The sequence below is a fragment of the Mandrillus leucophaeus genome, unplaced genomic scaffold, assembly GCF_000951045.1.
Source record: "Mandrillus leucophaeus isolate KB7577 unplaced genomic scaffold, Mleu.le_1.0 Scaffold480, whole genome shotgun sequence".
Taxonomy (NCBI): domain Eukaryota; kingdom Metazoa; phylum Chordata; class Mammalia; order Primates; family Cercopithecidae; genus Mandrillus; species Mandrillus leucophaeus.
In genome coordinates this window covers 1,456,673-1,473,369 of record NW_012105143.1, presented here as the reverse complement: position 1 = coordinate 1,473,369, position 16,697 = coordinate 1,456,673, and the positions used below count along the sequence as shown (strand labels likewise).

General features: G+C 47.4%; 1 protein-coding gene across 1 annotated transcript; it reads right to left on the bottom strand.

The window, feature by feature from the left end:
* Nucleotides 1-9,033: 9,033 nt before the first annotated feature.
* Nucleotides 9,034-16,326, bottom strand: LOC105550399 (TBC1 domain family member 3B-like). The gene is made up of 5 exons (XM_011995311.1): nucleotides 16,129-16,326; nucleotides 15,554-15,653; nucleotides 15,047-15,196; nucleotides 10,737-10,946; nucleotides 9,034-9,120 (listed from the first exon to the last, which is right to left on the bottom strand). Exons 1-5 carry the CDS (start codon nucleotides 16,324-16,326, stop codon nucleotides 9,074-9,076), a joined length of 705 nt encoding a protein of 234 aa, XP_011850701.1. The 3' UTR covers nucleotides 9,034-9,073.
* Nucleotides 16,327-16,697: the final 371 nt, after the last annotated feature.

Genomic DNA, 16,697 nt, shown 5'->3' with positions numbered 1-16,697 from the left:
CCAGATGCACATAACTGTTATCCTCTGCCTGTCCAGTAATGTATATTAGGATTGTGTTGGTAGAAGGGCTGAGGCAGGGCTTGCTTGTCTGACATAATGTAGAAGAGTGTTGGAACATGTCCTGGGTCTAGGGTCTAAAACCCCTCGTGGCCTACGGAACACCAAGCTCTGTGCCAAAGGATGGAAGGCTGCCCTGCTGCACTACAATCTAAGCCCAGTGCATAAAACCCCTTGTGGCTTGGAGAGGACCCAGGGTTCAGCGCATAAAACCCCTCATAGCTTCTGGAATGTGTCCAGACTCGCTGGCCCCTTGCTTCTTGCTCTCCCAAGATCATAAATTAATTGTATCTTGAATTAGAAGAATCTGTTCTCCCTTATCTCAAGTAGCAGAGCATATGCTAAAACATCACAGCTATGCTTGATGCACTGCTACCTTTCTACCCCCATGTACTCACATCCTCACCTGTCTACACCCACATCTGCATGTCCTCACCACCTACTTCTTTGTTCGATTACCAATAAATAGTGTGGGCTCCCAGAGCTCAGAGCCTTTGCAGCCTCCATACTAGCGTTGGTCCCCTGGACCCATACTATGTACTCTTAACTTGTCTTGTCTCATTCCTTTGATTCCGCCGGACTTCGTAGCCTCCATGACCTGGTGTTGTGGGGTCTGATCACCCCAACATTTCTGGTGTGCCAATGTGGGGCTATGAAGACTCTGGTGAAGGAACGCTAGAGCATGTGAAAGCAGGGGATCCATCATCAGAGGACACCTGAGGACAACTGAAAGAAGCTTGGCAGGTAAGCTAGGTGCTCGGAAGAATCAGGGTACCAATGGGACAGAATGAAAGCAAACATTCTGCTTATTTAAACTTTCTAAGGAATTTATTATGGAGATAGGGAAGGGAAAGTTAATACTCAGAATTTATTAAAACTCTTTAGTACAGTAGAGCAGTTTTGCCCATGGTTCCCAGAACAAGGGACTATGGAGTTGGATGAACGGGAAAGAATTGGCAGAGATTTTTAAAAGGCATATAAAGAAGGAGCCAAAATTCCAGTTTCTGTTTGGTCGGTGTGGGCATTGATAAAGGCAACTCTTGAGCCATTTCAAACAGATGATTAGGCAGATTCAGATGAGGAAGAGGAAGATGAGTGTAAAAAAAACTAACTTCGGATTCTGAATGCAAGGAGCAAAAATCGGAGAAAATTAAAGAAAAGGGAAACTGAAAAAGGTATGTTTTACTAGCCCGTTGGCTCTGCCTGCTGAATTAAGTGAATGGCCACCTCCTCCCCCTCCCCGTAAGGGGCGAGAAAATGAATTAGCTGTAAAACTAACTGCTCCTGTAGTTGCAACATTAAAACCTGGAGCGATTGTTGGTGCTATACAAAATTCTATTCAAAAAGCTAGAGCTGAGGGAGACCCAGAAGCATGGCAATTTCCAGTTACTATAACCTAGCAAGGAGAGCAAAATATAGCTAATTGGGCCACCTTTTCTTTTAAGCTATTAAAGGAATTTAAGCAAGCCATTAGTCAATATGGGCCAAATTCTCCTTTTGTACAAACGTTACTAAAAAAATATGGCTCTTGATAATAGATTAATACCATATGACTGGGATACTTTAACAACATCTGTTCTCACTCCGTCTCACTACTTACAGTTTAAAACCTGGTGGGTTGATAAAGCACAAACTCAGGCAAAGGAAAACACACCAGCACAGCCACCTGTGCCTATTTCTTTTGAACAGTTAATGGGGGTCGGCCCTAATTGGGAATGATTAGAAAATCAGGCAGTGATGGAGGATGTTGGCATTGCTCAGCTGTGCACCGTGTGCTTACGGGTGTGGGAGAGAATAAATGTTATAGGAGAAAAATATCCTTCTTTCAGTTCTGTCCGACAAGGACCTAAAGAACCATATGCTGATTTTATTGCTTGGCTCCAGGAGGTTGTGCATAAAGCTATAACCGACAAAACAGCTCAGGATGTTGTAATACAGCCTCTTGCATATGATGATGCTAATACAGAGTGTCAAAATGCTATTAGACCTGTGAGAGGGAAGGCTCATTTGGCTGAATATATTAAGGCTTGTGATGGCATTGGAGGTAACTTACATAAGGCTACTCTTTCAGCTCAAGCTATGGCTAGACTAAAGGTGGGGAGAAATATGCCCCATTTCTCAGGCTCTTGTTTTAATTATGGGCAATTTGGACACACAAAAAAGGAATGTGGAAAAGGAAATCAAAAGACAAAAACTATTACCATCAATCAACAGAAAAGTCCCCACGTATGCCCCCAATGTAAGAAGGGCAATCACTGGGCAAATCAGTGTCATTCTAAATTTAGCAAAGATGGGCAACCCCTTTCAGGAAACAGGAAGAGGAGACCACCTCGGGCCCCTCAACAAACTGAGGTGTATCTGGCACAGTCAGTGCCCTTACAAACGTACAACAATTGTCCCCCACCACAGCAGGCAGTGCTGCCGTAGATCTCTGCAGCACAATTTCTGTCTCTTTACTTCCTGGGGAGCCATCAAAGAAGGTCCCCATGGAAGTTCGGGGCCCTTTACCCTCAGGAACAGTTGGTCTATTGCTTGGAAGGTCTAGCTTAAATTTAAAAGGTGTCACTGTACCTGCAGGAATAATTGATTCTGATTATGCCGGAGAGATTCAACTAGCTATTGGTTCCTCAACTCCATGGTCTGCTTCCCCAGGAGAAAGAATTGCTCAGTTGTTGCTGTTACCTTATACAAAACTGGGAAGCAGCAGAGTAAAAAGAACAGGAGGATTTGGTAGTACTAACTCAGCAGGAAAAGCTGTATATTGGGTTAATCAAGTGTCTGATAAGAGACCTATTTGTACAGTAACCTTTCAAGGAAAGGACTTTGAAGGGCTAGTAGATACTGGAGCTGATGTTTCTATTATTGCTTTAAATCAATGGCCCCGACACTGGCCCAAACAAAAGGCATCCATTGGTATTGTTGGAGTAGGGGCTGCTTCAGAAGTTTTTCAAAGTTCTTTAATTTTACCATGTCAAGGGTCGGATGGCCAGGAAGGGATAATTCAACCTATTATTACACCTATTCCTGTCAATCTATGGGGTAGAGACTTATTGCAACAATGGGGTGCTGAAATATCTATTCCTATGGACCAGTGTAGTAATAACAGTAAACAAATAAGAAAAATGGGATATCTCCCAGGTAAGGGACTAGGAAAAAATGAAAATGGCCGACCAGAACCTTTAGAACTAAAAGGGCAAACAGATTGAACCGGATTAGGGTATCATTTTTAGGAGCGGCCGTTGCTGAGCATCCGGCTCCCATTCCTCTTGTTTGGCTAACTGCCAAACTGGTTTGGATGGAGCAATGACCACTGAAACAGGAAAAACTGGAGGCTTTAAAAGAATTGGTGCAGGAACAATTGCAAAAGGGACACGTAGGGCCTACTTTCTCTCCTTGGAATTCTCCTGTGTTTGTTATTAAGAAAAATATGTTATGAAGGTAAATGGAGAATGTTTAACAGATTTAAGGGCTGTTAATGCTATAATTCAACCCATGGGCATGCTGACACCAGGGCTGCCCTCTCCAACTATGATTCCTAAATAGTGGCCTCTCATAGTGATAGATATAAAAGATTGCTTCTTTACCATTCCTTTAGCGATCCAAGATTGTGGAAAATTTGCTTTTACTGTTCCCACTATAAATAACAAAAACCAGTGGATAGATACCATTGGAAAGTATTACCACAAGGCATGTTAAATAGCCTGACTATTTGCCAAACTTATGTCAGAAAAGCTATTAAGCCAGTTAGAGAACAATTTTTAAAATGTTATCCATTGCATGGATGATATTCTGTGTGCAGCTGAAACTAGGGAGGAATTAATGCTATGCTACAAACAGAAAAGGCTGTGACTGCAGCAGGATTAATCACAGCCCCCGATAAAATCCAAACTTCTACTGCCTTTCAATATTTAGGAATGAAGGTAGAACAAAGTGCTATTAAGCCTCAAAAGGTTCAAATTTGAAGAGATAATTTAAAAACTTCAAATGACTTTCAAAGATTTTTAGGAGACATTAATTGGATTCGTCCAACTTTAGGCATTCCTACCTATGCTATGTCTCACATTTTTTCTACCTTATGAGGTATTCTAACTTAAACAGTAAATGTGCCCTATCCAAAGAGGCATTAGAGGAACTTCAATTAACTGAAGAAAAAATTCAACAGGCACAAGTGAAGCAAACCCTATGCAGCCATTACAGTTTTTAGTTTTTCCTACTAAACATTCACCTACAGGAAGTACTGTTCAACAAAATGATCTGGTTGAGTGGCTTTTTCTACCTCACAATACAACCGAAATGGTCACTCTGTACTTAGATCAAATTGCTGTACTAATAGGACAAGCAAGGCTGCACACAACAAAGTTAATAGGATATGATCCAAATCAAATTATAGTTCCATTAAACAAACAACAAATTCAGCAAGCTTATATTAATTCCCAGGAATGGCAAGTTAATTTGGCAGGGTTTTTGTTGGCATTCTTGATAATCTTTATACTAAATCTAAGATATTTCAATTTCCAAAATTAACATCCTGGATATCACTTTCTGTTACTCAAAAAGCCCCTATTGAAGGGGCCATTACTGTTTTTACTGACGAGTCTAGTAATGGAAAAGCCTCACTTGTGGGACCTCAACAACAAGTTTTCCAAACTGACTTTGCTTCTGCTCAAAGGGCTGAACTTACAGCTGTAATTACAGTACTGAAAACTTTTAAACAGCCAGTTAATATTGTTTCTGACTCAGCTTATGTGGTGCAAGTCACACAAAATATTGAAAGTACTTTAATTCGTGATGTGATTGCTGAACAACTTAATCTTTTATTTCATTCTTTACAACAAGCAGTACAACAAAGACATTCCCCTTTCTATATTACTCATATAAAAGCACATACTAACCTCCCTGGTCTTTTAACTAAACTTAATCAAAGGGCAGATGCACTGGTTTCTGCAGCTTTTGCTAAATGACAAACATTCCATTCTTCAATGCATCTTAACACTGCAGGCCTCAGAAAAAGATATGGCTTATCCTGGAAGCAGGCTAAGGAGATTGTAAAACACTGCTCTGCCTGTCAAGTCCTGCATCTGCCACATCAAGGAGCAGGAGTCAACTCTAGAGGTTTATCTCCAAATTCCATGTGGCAGATAGATGTAACACACATTCCCACTTTTGGAAAATTGTCCTTTGTTCATGTTTCAGTAGATACTTACTCACATTTTATCTGGGCCATGTGTCAAACAGGGGAAGCTACAGCTCATGTTAAAAGACGTCTTTTTTCTTGCTTTGCAGTTATGGGAATCCCAGAAAAAATCAAAACTGATAATGGCCCAGGGTATTGCAGGAAAGCCATGGCTACATTTTTTTTAATACTGAAACATTATTCACACTACAGGTATTCCATATAACTCACAAGGACAGGCAATAGTTGAAAGAGCTAATCATACTTTAAAAACTCAAATACAAAAATAAAAAGAGAGAGATCAGGAATGTAAAACACCCCATATGCAATTATATTTAGCTTTATTAACATTAAATTTTTTTAATTTACAAAGAGATCAACCCATGACAGCAGCTTAACAACACTTAACAGGACAAAAAGAAAATAAAAAAGCTGGACAAGATGTATGGTGGAGGGATGCACATACAAAGAGTTGGGAAAAAAGAAAAATAATTACATGGGGAAGAGGATTTGCTTGTATCTCTCCAGGTGACAATCAGGTGCCTATTTGGGTGCCCACCAAACATCTGAAGATCTATCATGACCCTCACCAGGAAGAGAGGACTCTATGAAGAGCCAGAACTCCTGATGCAAGTGATAGCATGAATGAACTCTCAGAGACAAAGGAAAAGACCAAAAATACTCCCAGGCAGATCCTCCAACATGGGGACAAATCAAGAAACTGGTGCAGATGGCAGAAGACAATCTGAGAGCACAGAACAAACCAAAAACAACTAGTAACGTAACAGTGGCTATGATGGCAGTACTCACTGCGGCAGTAAGCCTCCCTACTGTAAGAGCAACTCAAAATTTTCCTTATTGGGCATATGTCCCATTTCCTCCTTTAATTAGGTCTGTGAGTTGGATGGAACCTGTTATGAGGTGTACCAATGACAGTACCTGGATGCCTGAGCCCATAGATAACTGAGGGCCAATGCATGCTAATGAGGAAGGGATGAAAATAAATATATCAATAGGATATAAACATCCTCCAGTATGCCTAGGACCTGCCACTGGATGCTTACAAATTTGCACACAAGTTTGGTTGGCAGTAATCCCTGGAAAAAATAAATCACAGGCTACCTTGCATATGATTTCAGGGCAAAGTTTAAAATACAAACATTCTAGCCCTAAAACTCAGCAGTTCCATCCAAACAAACTCGAATGTAAACAAAATAGAGTTTGGTTTGAAGGTGTGGATGCTTGAAATTGGGAAAATTGTATAGCAAGTAAGGCTGAGGTGCTACAAAATAATTCCTATGGAATCGTCATTGATTGGTCCCCTAAGGGCATTTTTAAGAAAAATTGCACTAGAGGGCCTTCTTGTAAAATAGGCCAATGGAATCAGAAAAAAACTATACACAGTATATTCAGACAGAAGCTGATGTCTCTATCATATGGAGCCCTGGTGGCATTGTCACTCCTAGTCCAAAAATGATATCTCCTGCCATAGGACAGGAACATTCAGAATTATGGAAATTAGCTATGGCTCAAAGTTCAATCAAAATTTGAGAGGGTAAATATAATAAGTATAAAGGACAGGGAGGTAAAGATAAATATGTTCTCTCCTTTCTTTCTAACAGGACCTTTTGGATTCAAAGTTGTGTCCGGCCACCTTTTATGTTAGCAATAGGAAATATTACTCTTGACATGAATACCCGTTTTATCACCTGCCCTGAAGGTCACTTGTTTACTTGCATTAACTCAACCTTTGATAAAAACCAAACTATCTTGTTAATTAGAGCCAGAGAAGGAGTCTGGATCCGTGTGTCTCTAAATAGACCATAGGAGTCATCACTATCCATTCATATTGTAACTGAGATCCTTAAAACACTCTTATCCCATTCAGAAAGATTTATAGTTGCTCTTATATTTGCTGTAATTGGCCTCATTGTGGTTACCACTACTGCTGAAGTAGCTGGTGTGGCTTTACACTCATCTGTGCAAACTGTTGAATTTGTTAATAAATGGCAAAATAATTCTACAAAAAAAATTATGGAACTCTCAAGCCCAAATAGATCAAAAGATAGTTAATCAAATTAATGATCTCTGTCAGACAGTGACTTGGATAGGAGAATGCATTATAAGTTTAGAAACTAGAATTCAAATGCAATGTGATTGGAATACATCCGATTTTTGCATTACTCCTTGTGGTTACAATGAAACAGAACACCAATGGGAAAGAATTAAACGCCATCTAGAGGGAAGAGAGGAAAATCTCACCCTCAATATTGTAAAATTAAAAGAACAGGTTTTTGAAGTCTCTCAGGCTCACTTAGCCCTGCTCCCAGGAAGTGATATTTTAAGCAAGGCAGCCGATGGGTTGTCTGCACTCAATCCTCTTAAATGAATTAAGACCATTGGAAACTCTACACTTGGAAATTTTGTTCTAATAATTATGTGCTTGTGCTGTCTCCTTTTAGTCTATAGATGCGGAAGCTGCCTCTGGAGAGAAAGCCGCCGCCAAGAACAAGCAACGATAGCTGTGGCAGTTTTGCAGAACAAAAAAGGGAGACATATTGGTAGAAGGGCTGAGGCAGGGCTTGCTTGTCTGACGTAATGTAAAAGAGCCTTGGAACATGTCCTGGGTCCAGGGTCTAAAACCCCTTGTGGCCTATGGAACACCAAGCTCTTTGCCAAAGAGTGGAAGACTGCCCTGCTGCACTACAATCTAAGCCCAGTGCATAAAACCCTTCGTGACTTGGAGAGCACCCAGGGCTCAGGGCATAAAACCCATCGTAGCCTCTGGAAAGTGTTCAGACTCGCTGGCCCCTTGCTTCTTGCTCTCCAAAGATCATAAACTGATTGTATCTTGAATTAGAAGAATCTGTTCTCCCTTATTTCAAGTAGCAGAGCATATGCTAAACCGTCACAGCTACGCTTGATGCACCACTACCTTTCTACCCCCACATCCTCACGTCCTCACCTATCTACCCCCACGTCCATACCACCTGCTTCTTTGTTTGATTACCAATAAATAGTGTGGGCTCCCAGAGCTCAGAGCCTTTGCAGCCTCCATACTAGCATTGGCCCCCTGGACCCACCCTACGTACTCTTGTCTTGTCTCATTCCTTTGACTCCGTTGAACTTCATAGCCCCCACCAGCTGGTGTTGGGTCTGATCACCCAAACAGATTGTTGGAGGAAATAACTTGTTTCTTTAGCTTCACAGGTCCACAAATTAAAAGTGTGCCCCCAGGAGCTGCACTAAATGATTTGTAACATCTGCACCTGATTTAGAACATTTAGAAGGTAAGATTTTAAACTTCAAGTTTATGATGTTTAGGGGCCATTTTGGACTTTGAGGTGATTAGACGATGTGATTTAGATAATAATACTTTGGATCTGAGCTGATGATGAAACAAAATCTTTGAGAGGGAGTAAATGTATTTTGCCTTTAGGGAAAATAAGACTATTTGAAATTTAGAGGGAACTGTATGGTAGGTGATATGAAGATTTCTTCTCAGATTTTCTTCCATGGTAAACAATTACCATGCTGTAGGAAAGGCTGCATGCAACAGAATGGTGGGCAGCCTCTAAGAGTTGAGAGCAACTCTCCATTGACAGGCAAAAAGAAACCAGAATCTTCAGTCACGTAACTACAGGGACTGAATTCTGACAAAAACCATTGAGCTTGGAAAATGGCCGGAAATAAAATAACAGCCCTGCATCCAACTTGGAAAGGAAAACCTCAAATTCTCTTTGTTTGCAGGTGATACAATCATCTATTTGGAGAAACCTAAAGACTCCACCAGAAAACTAACAGAATAGTTAAACAAATTTAGTTAAGTTGCAGGATACAAAATTAACATACAGAAATCAGTAGTATTTCTCTATGCCACAGTGAACAATCTAAAAAAGAAATTAAGAAAGAAATCCCGTTTACAATAGATACAAATAAAACACTTAGGAATAAACTTAACCAAAGAAGTAAAAGATCTCTACAAAGAAAACTATAAAGCATTGGTGCAGGAAATTGAAGAGAACACACACAATTGACATATATTCCATGTTCATAGATCGGAAGAATCAATATTGCTAAAATGTCTATACTACCCAAAGCAATCTACAGATTCAATGCAATCCCTGTCAAAATACCAAGGACATTCTTCACAGAAGTAGAAAAAATAATCCAAATTGAACCACAAAAGACCCAGAATAGCCAAAACTACTGTAAGCAAAAAGAACAAAATTGGAGGCATCACATTACCTGACTTCAAATTATAGTACAGGACTATAGTAATCAAAACAGAAATGGACTGGCATAAAAACAGACACATAGACCAGTGGAAAAGAATAGAGAACCCAGGAATAAATCCCCACGCCCCTGGGCCCTTTCCTGTCTCCCCTTGTGTTCAGGGGTGGCTGCTGCTCTGAGAACATTAGAACTGGGAAGAGAGATGGAGCCAGTGCATTCTTGGTGGGTATTATCCTAAACTTTTAGATCCAAGTGAATCCCCCTTATTCACTATGGCATTGCCTAAGCATTGCCCTGTGACGGCTGCTAAAGAACTTCTCACCGGAGGCAGGCAGTGGCCATAGGCACTGCCCCTTGCATTAGGTCTTGTGTTTGATGTGCTCTTGTGAGTTTACTTTGTTAGAACAAAATATTTCCATGGTGGTCTTGGGAATCTCTTCCTTTAGCTCCCAATCTGCTATGAAATTCAGGAAAACATTTTTCCTTTTTCCTAGTACCCTCCTGTGTAGGTGCTGATTGTTTCAAAGTGTGTCTGACCACTGAAGGACCCCCTGGGTGACCCCAGACTCATTCACACCATGTATGAAAAATCGCCTGCATTTCTGAGATGCTGGCTGCCCGTTCAGTGCTTCACAGGAAGACACATGGGCTTTCCCTCTTCAGATGCCTGAAGGGAGTGCTTTGAGCTGAGTGGTTTGCTGGCCTCCCTCCAGCCCTAGGGCCCTCCATGGGTCTCGGCTCCCTGGAGGGTCACTGCAACCTCCCTGAAGGTTTCCTCTTGCACTGGCACCACTGCAACATATAGACCTGAGTGCTATTGTATTCTGGCTTGGTGTGTATGCTTTTCACTTTGTAAAACTGCCGTTCTTTTGACAATTCAAGTGACTGTTTTGTTTACTATATCCTTGAAAACAAAAATTGTAACAAAAACATTCCCATGACTGTGCTGTGGTTGGAGACTTTATTACCAACAGATTTACACCTTCATTTTCCCTCTTATTTTCAGGAGCTGTTTCAGGACTCCTCCTCCCCATCCCCCCCAATAACTTGAGTCTTTCCTATGTCATAATAAAGCTACATTTTCATCTGAAAACTGGCAGGTTCTCACTTCCTAACACAGACAGCCGAGGAGAGGGTGGCAGGAGGGAGAAGAGCAGCCAGGGCACACCAGCCTGCATGGGCGCATTCCTGGTACGAGTCAGTGGCCAGAGCTGCAGCCTGCTTTTGTGCCCAAAGTCTTGACTGGGGGTCAGGAAGGCCACGCACTCACATTTCATCTCTTTTTGTGACTGGTCTGCTGCTGGTTGACCTTTGTTCCTCCTTTTTTGGGCAGGAAGGTGACATCCAGGATTCAGGACAGCCTTCTGACTTGGGTGTGCATGAAAGTCACCTGAGGCCCTTGAAGTGCAGGAATCCTTGCCAGGGTTGGATTGCAAGCCCCAGGCTATGGTATAGCAATGTGCATTTTGTAGCAAGCTCCCTGCGTGATGGGAGAGTCACAAATGGAAAGAAATACTATAATCAGTGTAGAGAAGATGTGCACAGCTATACAAGTGTACAGTTCTGTGACAGATCACAAGGTGGGGGTGGATCTCCCAGCAGTCCCACCTACTTCCCTTGCCCTCAGTGGGTCAGGAGTCTCCTGCTTGGCCTCATCTTCGATTCTGAAGCCTCTGAGTTCTGCCCCCTACTTTTTCAGATGCCTCTGTGGCAAACCTGTTATTTGACTTTTATTTGACAGAGCCTCGCTCTGTCGCCCAGGTTGGAGTACAGTGGTGCGATCTTGGCTCACTGCAAGCCCCGCCTTGTGGGTTCATGCCGTTCCCCTGCCTCAGTCTCCTGAGTAGCTGGGACTACAGGCGCCCGCTACCACGCCTAGCTAGTTTTTTGTGTTTTTAGTAGAGGTGGGGTTTCACCGTGTTAGCCAGGATTGTCTGGATCTCCTGACTTCGTGATCCGTCCGCCTTGGCCTCCCAAAGTGCTGGGATCACAGGCATGAGCCACCATGCCCAGCCTATTTGACTTACTTTACATGGAAACATCAAGAACACCAGAGAATGCCCCAGGGTTCCAGGCTTAGTCCCATCTCTTCATTTTAAATAGAACCATTGTTGTCTTCCCCTGGGGGAAGCTTCACTCTGCCTGGGTCCTAAGACTTTCCAACCAGCAAAGCTCCATTTCTCCAGGACAGGAATAGGAAAACTTTGTGACTGAGACATTCGGTGCAATACTGAACATCATCCAGTTTCACACTTTCACTCTGAGAACTACACCTTCTGGGTGTCGGAGAGTCAGCACCGTATACTGGACTCCAGTAGAAAGCATAACATTTATCTTGTAAAACAAACCATCACTTCAGCGTAACTGAGCGATCCTGAGCCCAGTTGCTTCCAGGCGGCGACTGATGTAGTGAGAACAGTTAGTTCCCTGGTCAGGGGCCACTGCTGCATGTCCCTCGCTGTGAATGAAGTGACCTGGTCAAAAGCAATGCCGTGTGGGCTGCCATGATGGTGACAGGAAGGACGAGCAAGTCTATATCCAGGTAGGGGCTCCCTGCAGTGAAGGCCAATCTCAGCCCCCTCCACAGTGTGGGCAGCCTGCCCACAGGTGGTCAGCCGGTCCTCCTGGGAAATAGTGCCAGCCCAGGGATCCACACCAAGTCCCTCGTCAGCAGATGGGATGCTTGGCAGTGGTGTTGGCCTGGTCAGCCTTGGTCAGGGCACATGCAGCATGCTGAGCCTCTTCTGTCCCATGCCTGTCTGATGGCCACTTTGTCCCCGTCTAACATGGTGGCCAGGGAAAGAAGCTGACTCCATCTCCTGGCATGCCGTTTTGCCCACCTTTGATCAAGAGCATCCTCTGCAGGGATTCTCTTTGGTGGGAACAATGGAAATGTGGATGAAACCACCTTCACAGTCTGAGCCGCTGAGGCTCCTCTGCATTCTAGGAAGCCTGACTGGAAGGAGCTTGGCAGCGGTGCCTGCTGTGGTTGTGGCAGCGGCTGAGCTGCAGGACGAGGCTTCCGGGGGGGGGTGGTGTGGCAGGCAGGGCCTCAAAGCCTCCAGGTGGCATGTTGGCATAGCAGACCTGGGCACTCGGGGCGCTGTTGGGCCAGGCTCCGGAGTGCAGACTGCCAGCACTGCAGTGATGGAGTTGGGAAGAGGCAGCGGTGTTCACAGCTGTTGACCCCCTTGTGCTGCCCATATCATCACTGTACGGGCTCAGCATCTCTGGCCCAGCTTGCCCAGGTTGTCTGATGTGAACTCTCGCAGCACCCAGGGTTTGCTGTGCCCTAGTCCCCTGTGTGGGCCTGCGGTGCCCCTCTCCCCCTAGGACTCAGGTTGAAGCCAGGTCCCTCTGGGCCGAGGACTTGGGCCCTGGGGGAGGGGCTGTGACCCACAGGTGGGGTCAGGGGCCCCAGGGCACGCTGCTGCCTGGCTGGGGCTGTGGGAACCCCATGCTCAGCCTTCCCTCCTGAGGCCGTGAGGGGACCAAGTCCCCCGCTAAGTATTTCCCAAGGCCAAGAAGACAAAAATATAAAATAAAAAAAAAATAACAGTAAAAATCAAGGTCCAGCAGCCATCTGGGGCTGCAAGGCAGCTAGGCGGGTGCCACCTGGGCTCCTTCCATGCCGTGTTGTTCTTCTACTGAGGGGAGTAGCGGGCAGGGGACACCTTGTTGCAGGGGTATCTCTCGAAGTGCCTCCTCCCTGTCATAAACCCAGGCAGGGCCTGGTGTCGCGGTCCCAGTGGGCTCGCTGGGCGGGGTGCGTCTTGTTGTTCCAGGGCTGCTGTCCATAGAAGATGGAGAAGTGACAGAGTCCCAGGAGCCGTGTTCAAAATGGCAGCACAGGAAACATGGACCCCCGACATGCGGGTCTGTGTGGAGCTGTGACATAGAGTTCCTGGACAAGTGTTTCCGTGTAATACAAAGCCTGACCTCACCGGGGGACAGGCTGCCGTCATCTTGAACCTCTGGGCGCCCCAGAGAACAGCCTGCTGCCCTGGGTTCTTGAGAAGCCCCTGGGCCCCTGACATGCAGGTCTGTGTGGAGCTGTGGTGTAGAGTTCCTGGACAAATGTTTCCGTGTAATACGAAGCCTGACCTCACCAGGGGACATCCTACCCTCATCCCGAGCCTCTGGGCCTGTCGTACAGCAGTCTTCTGCCCTGGGTTCTGGGGAAGCCCCCTCAGAGTCCCAGGAGCTGTGTTCAAAATGGCAGCACAGGAAACATGGACCCCCGACATGCGGGTGTGTGTGGAGCTGTGGCCTAGCGTTCCCGGACAAGTGTTTCCGTGTAATACAAAGCCTGACCTCACCCGGGGACAGGCTGCCGTCATCTCGAGACTCCGGGCCCCTCAGACAGCAGTCTTCTGTTCTGGGCTCTTGAGAAGCCCCTTCGTGCTGATGGACCTCAGCCTGGGCCTTGGGGACAGCCCCGTTAGGCCAGGCTGGCAGAGGACAAGGCTTTTGTCCCAGGGGCACTGATGGCATGAGCTCCTGGAGCTGAGCTGGTGGGGTGGGAACGGCCAGTCTGTCCCCCTCATGGAGGGGCTCAATGCCAGGGGACACCCTCGAGGACCATTGCTCCAGCTCAGCTGAAAAAAAAGAAACAGACATGGTCAGCATCTTCTCCAAGCCCATCTGGTCTCTTGAGGGCTACGCCCCATAGGCCTGAGTCTCTGGAGTCCTCTGGGTCCCTGTGCAGCCCCCTGGCCTGACACTGAGGACGACCCTGCAGGCTGCTGATTCCAGGGCGCAGTCCGTGTGCAGTCTGGGGTGGGGGAGCTTTCGGGGAACCTCAGGTCGCTTCTGAAATGCCCCCAGGGTTCAGGGTGGCTCAGGGATTCCTGCTTCACACCCTTACCTCAGGGCAGTTTGGCAGCCCCGATTCAGGACTCAGGTGGGAGGGATCTGCACTGTCACCCAGCCCCCTTGCCACCTCACATGGGGGCCTGTCTCCATAGCGAGTGAGAAGGGAATGGGCACAGGTTCCCCTCTACCCTCCAGGCCGCCTACCCCATGCCAGGGCTGAAGTGATCCCACACTGGGCTGAACTCTTGGTTGTGGCTCTGGGTCAGGGCTTCCCCCAATGCCCTCTGCCCGAATCCTCTCTGGGTCAGGGACACTGATTCTCTTGTCCCCCTGGCTTTTTGTTTCAACACCCTTGGGGGGCACTAGAGAATGAGGGGTCTCTGCTGCTTGGAGGTGGGGGTGAGGGCTTCCACTCTCTGCAGCTTGGAGGTGGGGGTGGGGGCTTCCACAGCTGGGTCTGACTGGCCCAGTGTCCCTCAGGGCCCTTTGAGGGGGTGAGGGGGACAATGTGGAAAGTGGAGGAGGGGTTGGGGGGTCCTGCCCATGCCCCCTGCTTGTCCACTCAGCATGTCCAGCACACGCATGCACTCAGTGCCTGCCCTGAGGACCGGCAGACCCATTTGAGTTTCTTAGAGTAGAGGAGGAAGTGGAGGAAGAAGGGGTGCAGGAGGAAGGCCAGGTAGGAGGGCTGGTGGGGCCAGGGCACTCCCCACCATTGACTGTCCCAGAGGGAGACTTGGGAGGGGACCTGGTGCTGGGGCTCACCTGGGGGTGGCAGGTCCCAGTGTTTTTTTGTGAGTTCCTTCATAGAGGCTTGAAGATTCCTGAGGACTGTGTTGTCTTCCAGGGCCCAGCTCTGAGACAGTCGCTCCTGAAACTCCCAGATGGTGCTCCAGGAAAGCTTCATGAGGCGCTCTAGGGACAGGGCGGGCATCAGGCCAGGAGGGTTCCCTCGGAGGGGTCAGTGCCTGCAACCCCATTTCCACCAGGCCCACCTCCCACTGGTGGTGCCTGGTCCTTTTTGGCCACCCCGGGGTCCAGCTGTGCACAGGAGGCTACAGTTGAGGAAGGCCGGGCAGGGAAGTGCTCACCACATTCCTGACTTTCATCTGGGTCATGTCAGGGGTGGACTCAGTGTCATCATGCCTTGCCCAGCCCACCAGGCCAGACCCCCTAACCCGGATGGAGCAGGCAGTGTAAGGACACGTCCCTCAGGCCAGCGGGGTCTGTCCCACGTGTTCCCCCAAGCACCCTCGGGCACATGGGACTTACTCCTGTGTATTTTGAATGATGCATGCGCCATGGCTGTCAGTAATCGATTGCCCTCCAAGATGAGCACATCCCACAGTCTCAGGGTGAGCCCGAAGGATTTCTGTGGGAACGGCAAGTGTGAGAGAACTCGGCTTTACAAGCTGGGGCCAGTGGCCTGAGCAGGTCCCACTGGGGTTTCAGTCCCCTGAAGTGCTGGGGATCCCCTCCATGGGATGAGACCCCCCCGTAAGACTGAGTCAGACAAGGTCCTGTAGCTCCTCATGGGGGACTCATCTCAGCAGCGCCGTGACTTCTGGAAGGAGGGGTTTCCTGAGGACTTGGGGCTTCCCTGGGCCCTCACAAGTCGGGTCCTGCCCCAGTTTGCCCACGAGGCTGGGCCTGAGCCTTGGCCTCTGCCATGGGATGCCCCCTCTTGGGCAGAGCCTGGCTTTTGAGCCCTGCAAGGACCTGCCTGTGCCTCCTGTGGGCTGGAGGTAAGCCAGGTCCTCCTGGGGGAGCTGGACCCCTGAGCTGAGGGTGCTGGGCACTGCAGGGTAGAAGAGTCCCAGGGCTGGGGTCTCCCTGTGCCTCCTTACCGCATCAAGGAAACACCGGAGGAGCCTCATCAGCATGGAACCCTCAATGGACAGCCCTTCCTTGCCCTGAAGGGAGGAGCAGAGGTGCTCAGGGCCCCTGAGCTGCCCTGAAATCCTCCCACTTCCAGGCCCCTCTGCAGACCCTTCCTTAAGAGGCACAACCCAGGGTGATGGCCAGGGCTCCAACACCCGCCCCATGCACAGACACCCGGTGGACACACTTCTTTTAGCCCTGCTCAGCTGCAGCTCGGTCCTGGTCCCAGCGCCTCTGCCTCTGCTAGGGCAGGAGAAGGAAACCCAACACCGAAACCATGGGGAGTCTGCATCCCAGGTCAGGCCGTGGCTGGGACTCAGCCTCTTGCCAGCACCATGAGGGACTCGAGCCTCCCCTGGCCTATGGGGCCCAGGGCCTCTGGGGAGGAGCCAAGGGTGTCATCCACTCACCAGGTGTCTCATGATCTTCGGGAAGGACTTGTGCAACACCTGCTTCTGGTGTGATAGGAGCCTCTCAAGCTGGGCAGCATCTGGGCTGTAGAATACTGAGAAGTCCCCGACCCATCACCCCATCA